The following is an 8,140-nucleotide window of genomic DNA, read 5'->3' on the forward strand; positions in this document are numbered from 1 at the left end:
CCTCATTCTGTGCACACAGAGTTTGAAAACTCACAGAGAGTGAGCAAGAGAGGAGGCCGAACAGCAGGCTTGTTCACACGGCCCCAACACCTTTTTTTTCCACCACAAAAGAGATGAAAAAGGTGCATGTGGTAGTTTTCAGTACGTTCTTTCATACAACATCAATGATTAACCCTGCTAACCAAAACTATGAAGAGGACAACTAATGCAAGTGTCTACTTAATGGCCATTAGGCAAAGTAGAGAAATGTAGATAAACATTTACAGTGTGAAAGTCTCTGTTGAGAGATTATGAATTTATCTTTTTGACAAAACCACTGGTCCTGAATGGGAAGTGACTTTTGGAGCACACTTGTAACATCTTCAGTTATGCATCAGCATTTGCGTTTATATTAGATGTGCGTTGATGGTACAAGAATATGAAAGTTCATTAAATATGACGTGATGGAGAAAGTTCCCTTTTAATGCAGGTGTACGCTGAATACGGTAATACACTCTCAGGAAAAAAAAAAGGTACAAAGCTGTCTTTTTAAGGGTACTTCCTCAGAATCATGCTGTTGTGCCCCTAAAGGTACAACCTTTGCCCGTTTTTCCCGACCTTGTACAGTAACTCAAGATGTATCCACAATTTAAATTCTATCATAATTTAGTCATCAAACACAAAAGGAGATGTTAAGTAAGATGTTCACACTGCTCTTTTCCATGCAAATGTGAGACACATGAGAAAAGAAAAGAAAAAAACATGGCATCATAGACTTAAATCTGGGTTTGATGTGGCATGTTTGAATATACATAAACATGAATGAGGTTTGAGAACTGCATGGGGGATAGATTATCAGTGAATAGCATCTTAAGTTTAGGTTTTTTGCTCTTGCAAAGCTATTGCATACTTTAGCCTCAGAAGACCCACTTTCATATGGCCCACTTTTCTGGTGCATTTTGACATTTTTGGAGTTTGACAACCCCTGGTCACCTTCTAATTTCTCACTGAATGGAAAAGAGCAGTGTAAACTTACTGCTAAACTTGTTTTTGAAAGGAAATAGTGAAATGAAATGTTCGTAGTTTGTTTTGTTCGAAACTTTCTGCCACACTTGTTTTGAAAAAATAAAATGTTCAAATGAAATGTTTCATGTTTAATTTGTGTTTTGTTATCATACCAAACTTTCTGCTAAACCTCTTAAAAAAAGATGTTCAAATCAGATATTTCATTTGTAAATGTTTTGTTTTCTTTTCTGATTGTAATGATAAGTACTCTAGAGTAACCCTGAGTGCTATACACTACACTACACACACATTACACCCCCCTCCCCTTACGTTAATGGACAGGAAGCCTTGCACAAATATGAGGAAAGAGAAGCAAAGACAGAGAGTCAGACAGAGAGAGAGAGAAAATAATCTGCTGACAGCTCACAGTTTGAGTCACATGATGTGAAAGAGAACCTGAATAGTGCCACAGTCACTTTAGCCTGGTGGTTTCCATCTTGCGTCTTTCTTGCATGCACACAGCCTTAAAGAAACCGGTTATGCTCTGCTGAATAAGAGCTCAGCAGTGACAGCCACAGTGTGGTGGGACAGAGAGTGCGCGATGCATTCTGTAGATAACGTACGTTTTCACAAGATTCTGCCTATTGTCATTAGCAGATGTCACATGAGATGATACTCAAAAAAATTCAAGTGTTATGAAGACTAAAAGCTGTATGAGATGTGACAAAGTTCTCTGTCACTTTGGTGGTAATGAGAATAGGGGGTATATTATAATTGCAATCACCAAAATACATCTGATGCCTAAAGGGAAAAAACCCCACAAATAACCATTTCAGGTTAAATTTATTTGCATTTATTCAGCTGATTTAAATGCATTAACAAATTGACTCATCGATGGATTTTACTAGAGAAATACAGAAAAAAATTATGAAATATGTATGACGACACCAAAAATAAAATATATTTATAAAAGCTGGTTACAGTAATTCAAATAATATAAATAATGATACATATCAATTTCACTTGAACATGTGAAAACAAAACCAGTATTTTATGCCAACAAAAAAATCTGTACTTATATACCTTAAACTATAAAAGGTACATTAAGAATATTAATTGACTAGCACATAGTGTGAAGTGCACATGCATCTAAATAGTCTTAACAACAAATAGCCGTCAAGGAATGTAACAAAGTAGTAGGCCTATTCATTTTGACTTCACACTGGTTTGTTAACCTTCACACATCCTTACCAAAGCTTGATAGTGCTATAGCCAGAAAATCGAGAGGCAGTTTTAACATTAAGTGACATGACATCTGATGCACAGATGCCATTGGCACATGCCACTATGCTCAGTGACACTTCCGGTTTTCAGTGGCATGTGTCAGTGGACAGTGGCATGTGTCACAAGTTTTAGTGACACATGCCAATGAAAATCGGACAGTTCAGTTGTGTCATTTGGACAGCCGGTTTTCAGTGGCATGTGTCAGTAAAACTTGTGACATGTGCCAATGTCACTGACATTGTCACGATCATGTAGCAGTATGTTGCCTCCAGTTGTGACTGGCAGATGAGTTGAGCAGCTGTAATTGTAACACAAAAATCCTAAATAAAAAGCTGGATTTAGTGATTTTTAAATAAATGTCCATTAAACGTATTTACAAGTTTATTATATGTTTTTCAAATATGACGTCAGTGTGTGGCACATCTGTATTTGAGTGGCAGATGACACTGAATGTTGTGCAATAGCCTACCAGTGCTATTGTACAGTATGTGGGTGATCACGCATACTTCCCATTCTAGGATACACACGGGAAAAAAATTATCATGGATTACTACGAATACCGCATTAACACTTGCATCCGTTACTGTAATCCTTTATTTTTGTATGACGCTGCGTGCACGTCGGATAGGTGTCAGTATAAATTTAACATTGGCCAGTGCCAGATTATCATCATCGTGTCAGGACCGCTTCCCACGTATCGACGAGGACACGAAAAGTTCAGTAGGCTTTTTGCTTTAAATGAATGGTTATTGTCATGGTGTAAAGAACAGAAACTGCTCTTTGTTAATAACTGGAATCTTTTCTGGGAGCGTCCTAGGCTGTTTCGCGCTGATGGTCTGCATCCCAGCAGAGTCGGAGCACAGCTCATGTCGGACAACATCTCCAGGACGCTGCGCTCCATGTGACTAGTAAGTCAAATCTCAAATAACTGCCATGATGACTTGTGTTCTACCCGCTTAAATGATAGAAGTACTTGCGCTGTCCAATCTATAAAGACTGTGTCTGTTCTTATATAGTAATGTAATAATTATATATAAATTAAATGTAATTCTGTTTATTATTGTAACTGTGTAACAAGAAACTCTATTCATATATATAGAAAGTACACCGGAAGTGTCACTGAGCATAGTGGCATGTGCCAATGGCATCTGTGCGTCAGATGTAATGTCACTTAATGTTAAAACTGCTGCTGAGAAAATCCCCCTGGGGACGTTAAAAATGATTATATGTGTAGTTTTGACACCAAGTATGAAATACATTAGTTTCTCACTGATTTCATTAAGAATGTGCACTAAGGAAGTGCTCACAAAGTTTACAAAGTCAGAGCATGTCATTAGCAAACAGGTAATATGCTAATAAAAACACAACATTAATTTTTAAAAGGCAGCACAGAGTTTTATACACAATTTATGCCTTCTTGATCCTTGATGGAGTCTTTAGTACCCGACCACTGCGTTCTGGCAACTGACTGATATATGCAACAGCCACTTGAAGGTATACCGTCCCGAACAACTTTCACTTTAAAGCAACTGTATGTAGTTTGGTGTATTTTTGCAACTTTGGCGCCCCTACAGTTAAAGAGGCTGCATGTAGAATTCGGAAACCTTCACCGGTACAGCTGTTAAGCGAACTGAGAGCGACGTTGCGATTAATATGTAACGTTAATGTGGTGAGCGCTTTGCCTTTCCTCTCAATAACAAAATGAATACCTACGCAACATAAATAACAGCGAGACTATAGACTTAGACTAGCTTGAAGTAATCCCTTTTTTGTATGACACATTGACATTACAGTACAGATAAGCCTTTTTTTAATGTGTCACGGAAAAAAAAAATTTAGGGAGCGCTCGTAAATGTCACATTCTTTTAATTTCTGGTAAAAAAGGTCCTGGGACCTTTACATAAAAATCAATCCACAGGCTTTTATAGACAGCCTAGGAAGTCGGGGAACGTCTTTTAAGTGTAGTTACAAGCCGTTTACACATTGGCAATAAAAAGTGATTAATAATGCATTTATAAGGCAATCCGGTGTCCTGACATTTTATCCTACCCGTCAGATTTTCCTACCAGGGTTTACTGCGTTTGCGCACATCAATATTGCGTCCTTTTTCTCATGCTGAATAACAATATTTAATGTATCTGCATTTCTGTAAGGGTAGGTTTAAGGTTGGGGTAGGTGTAGACTTTAATAAAACACAATCTAATAGGTAGAATTTTTTTTTATTGTTGGTTTCCGGTAGCCGTATCCCTTCTAGCCACAACCACGAATATAACACATAATTACTGTATTTGCATTACTGTAAGGGCAGGATTAGGGTTGTGGTAAGTGTAGAAATTAATAAACCATAATTTGACAGGTAGCATTTATCGTTGACGAATTGTACTACCTACTGTTTTAATGGGAGGTAGCAAAATCTGACAGGGTAGCACAAATCGACAGAACACCGGCCTTCGTACCCACTCACCAAACTTATATACTCCTAACAGACGTTATGGGAAAAAAACAGAAGCCATTCACCTTATTAGAAATCAGTGTACCATCAAATTGATTTTGAAACTGATCTTTAAACTTACATACAGTTGTTTTAATATGTCCAAATCACATGGTTGTTTTCATAAGGCTTTCTGATCTTTACCTGACCCTACACTATCAGAAAGTGTAGGCCGAATCACTAAAACCAATGAAAAATATTCATACCATCTGTACGATTTTAAGTGCTTTCTCAGAACTCAGACTTTGCGCTCAGAGAGCTCTCATGTGTGCCTTTCAGGTCCCCGCTTGTAGCGCCGGACCCCCCCGACTTGTCTCTGCAGAAAATCCTGCGAACGCTTCCCCTGAACTTCTCAGCCGCAAACAGATAGACCAGGGGATCCAAAGCCCCATTCAGGCAGGTTAGAGAGGAAGTAAGCCGGTTAGCCAGGGCTAGTCCTCTTTTGATTTGGCAGGATAGGTCTGGGTGTGAGTAACCCAGGATGAAGGTTGCACGGCTTAAGTGATAGGGCAAAAAACACACTATGTAGATGAGCATGACCAGACCAATGGTGCGGAGAGCTCGGAGTTTCAGTGCCGGCTCCAGCCTTGAACCTTTCCGCAGACTGTTCACTATCAGCAGGTAGCAAGACAGTGTGGCAATAAAAGGTGGTGTGAAGGCTACGACGAGAGAGATGAGAGCACGCCGTGAAACCTTTTCTCTGTACAGCTGCAAGCATACAGTAGAGCTATTGACTTCTGCAGTCTGCTTGGTGACCAGTAGGGGCGCCATAGACACTATCACCAAAGCCCATAGTGCAAAACTGGCTATGTGAGCGTTGCGAGGGCGCCTGACCTTAAGGGAACGTACGGCGTGTACTACAGCAAGGTATCTATCGCCTGCAACACAGGCCAGGAAGTACAAGCTGGCGTACATGTTGACATAAAAGAAGAAGCCTGCGAGACGGCAGGGGATTTCACCAAATGGCCAGTGTCCCCCGGTTAAATGATAAGTGGCTCTGAGGGGTAAAACGAAAACGTAAAACATGTCGGCCACAGCGAGATGAAGCAGGAAGACGTTGGCTGGAGAAGAGTTGCCTCTCTGGCGGGCGAAGATCCACAGGGCGAGGCTATTGCCGTTCAGCGCCAGGAGGAAAACTATGATGTAGTAGAATCCAAAGATCATGTTCTCCACTGTATTGTCCACAGGTGGACAGCTCTCCATGGATTGATTGGACAGCAAGGTGGGAAGTTCTGTCAGGGGTGACTCCATTTTTGTAACTGCAAACAGAGGAAAAGAAAAACATTTTTATTAATTGTTTAAATTAATTTAAATTTAACTGATAATATAAATGCTAATATAAAATAATTCTATCCATGTTATTTTTGAATTTATGTAAATATTCAATTAATACATGTAAAACCATATACACACACACACACACATATGTGTGTGAGACCCTGGACCACAAAACCAGTCATAAGTAGCACGGGTATATTTTTAGCAATAGCCAAAAATACATTGCATGGGTAAAAATTATAGATTTTTCTTTTATGCCAAACATCATTAGGATATTAAGTAAAGATCATGTTCCATGAAGATATTTTGTGAATTTCCTACCGTAAATATGTGCCCCTAGACCACAAAACCAGTCATAAGGGTCAATTTTTCAAAACATTTTATTTGTTAGGATAAGGCAATATTTGGCCTAGATGCAACTATTTGAAAATCTGGAATCTGAGGGTGCAAAAAATTGTTTAAATATTGAGAAAATCGCCTTTAAAGTTGTCCAAATGAAGTCCTTAGCAATGCATATTACTAGTCAAAAGTTAAGTTTTGATATATTTACGGTAGGAAATGTACAAAATATCTTCATGGAACATGATCTTTACTCAATATCCTAATGATTTTTGGCATAAAAGAAAAATCAATAATTTTGACATATACAATGTTTTTTTGGCTATTGCTACAAATATAACCAAGTGACTTAAGACTGGTTTTGTGCTCCAGGGTCACGTATATCAAAACTTAATTTTTGATTAGTAATATGCATTGCTAAGAACTTAACGTTGACAACTTTAAAAGCTTTTTTTCAATATTTAGATTTTTTTTGCACCCTCAGGTTCCAGATTTTCAAATAGTTGTATCTCAGCCAAATATTGTCCTATCCTAACAAACCATACATCAATGGAAAGCTTACTTATTCATTTAAAAAACCCTTATGACTGGTTTTGTGGTCCAGGGTCCACATGACATTGAAACACACATAACACACACACACACACACACACACACACACACACAGTTTTTAAGAAATACAATTGTATGATGGTTTTAGGATGGATTAAATTGATAGGCATGACAGTAAAAACTATATATATATACAGGTTCCACTGAAACATTAAGCATGTATGTATGTATGATATGGTGCCCCTAGAGAGCTGGTCCCCTAAACAGACTGCATAATTTAAAGCTAAAAATAATAAAAATGTGTAAAAACACATTATAAAATTGATAGACCAACAAAAATGTCCATGTTTGGCACACACTTCCATTACATATCCAGACCAATCTATGCTGCATTCAAGTTAATTTGATAGAACCCAAAAAGATGTTATAAAAAAAATCAACAGAAAGATTGCACCTGCTTTTGGGAATATGCTTCCAAAGTTGACCGTTGTCAAAACATGTTTACAAAAAAGGAGCAAAGGACGCAGCAGTGATACACCAAGTAACACTTTTTATTCCAGCAGCAGTAAATGTTTTCCTCTCTGCGCACTTTGAGTAGTGAGGGAGTGTTACAGTTGTCTCGGTGTTTGGCAGTAATTCAGATATTTGTGTGTCTCAGGAGTCTGAGCAGATGTCCCTGTGGAGCAGTTGACTACACACTCATCGCACCTCCACACACGCTACGCTGCATGAAGGTGCTGGTGCATCCGGTGGCCACTCCTGGCTATCTGCTTACAGTCTGAGCCAGCTGTCCTCGTGGCATTCTGCTTTGTCAAATCATTGGCGTGTGCGCAGCACAGGGCAGCCTGCCTCAGATTCAGTGAGCAAACTCTGTTTGGAAGAGGCATTCATTCGAGCCCGCCATCCAATAACAGTTGCACTATTAATAATCAGGCCGAATGAAGCATCTGCAGGGATAAGCTGAAGACCTTTTTAAGAAAGGTTCAAATCAGGGGAGAAGTTCACCGGTTACTACTAGAGCTGTAGCTGACAGAATGGAGTTTTTTTAATATTTGTGATATTTTTGAAATATCATTATGGATATTGCATAATAGAAGGTTGTCATTTCAATATATTTCGAAATGATTTCAGTGACGATGTATTGTCAGGATTACAAAATACAATAAAATGAAAAATTATATATATATATATATATATATATATATATATATA

General features: G+C 38.5%; 1 protein-coding gene across 1 annotated transcript in view; it reads right to left on the minus strand.

Annotated features, from left to right (window-relative positions):
* Positions 1-4,519: 4,519 nt before the first annotated feature.
* Positions 4,520-8,140, minus strand: part of LOC107590682 (uracil nucleotide/cysteinyl leukotriene receptor-like) — a 6,050-nt gene continuing 2,429 nt past the window's right edge. Inside the window, exon 2 of the mRNA XM_016279583.1 lies at positions 4,520-6,018. Coding sequence (XP_016135069.1) covers positions 4,991-6,010 — 1,020 coding nt within the window. The 5' untranslated portion in view covers positions 6,011-6,018 and the 3' untranslated portion in view covers positions 4,520-4,990. The remainder of the gene's footprint in view (positions 6,019-8,140) is intronic.

Source organism: Sinocyclocheilus grahami, unplaced genomic scaffold (assembly GCF_001515645.1).
Source record: "Sinocyclocheilus grahami isolate Dianchi unplaced genomic scaffold, SAMN03320097.WGS_v1.1 scaffold131.1, whole genome shotgun sequence".
NCBI classification, from domain to species: domain Eukaryota; kingdom Metazoa; phylum Chordata; class Actinopteri; order Cypriniformes; family Cyprinidae; genus Sinocyclocheilus; species Sinocyclocheilus grahami.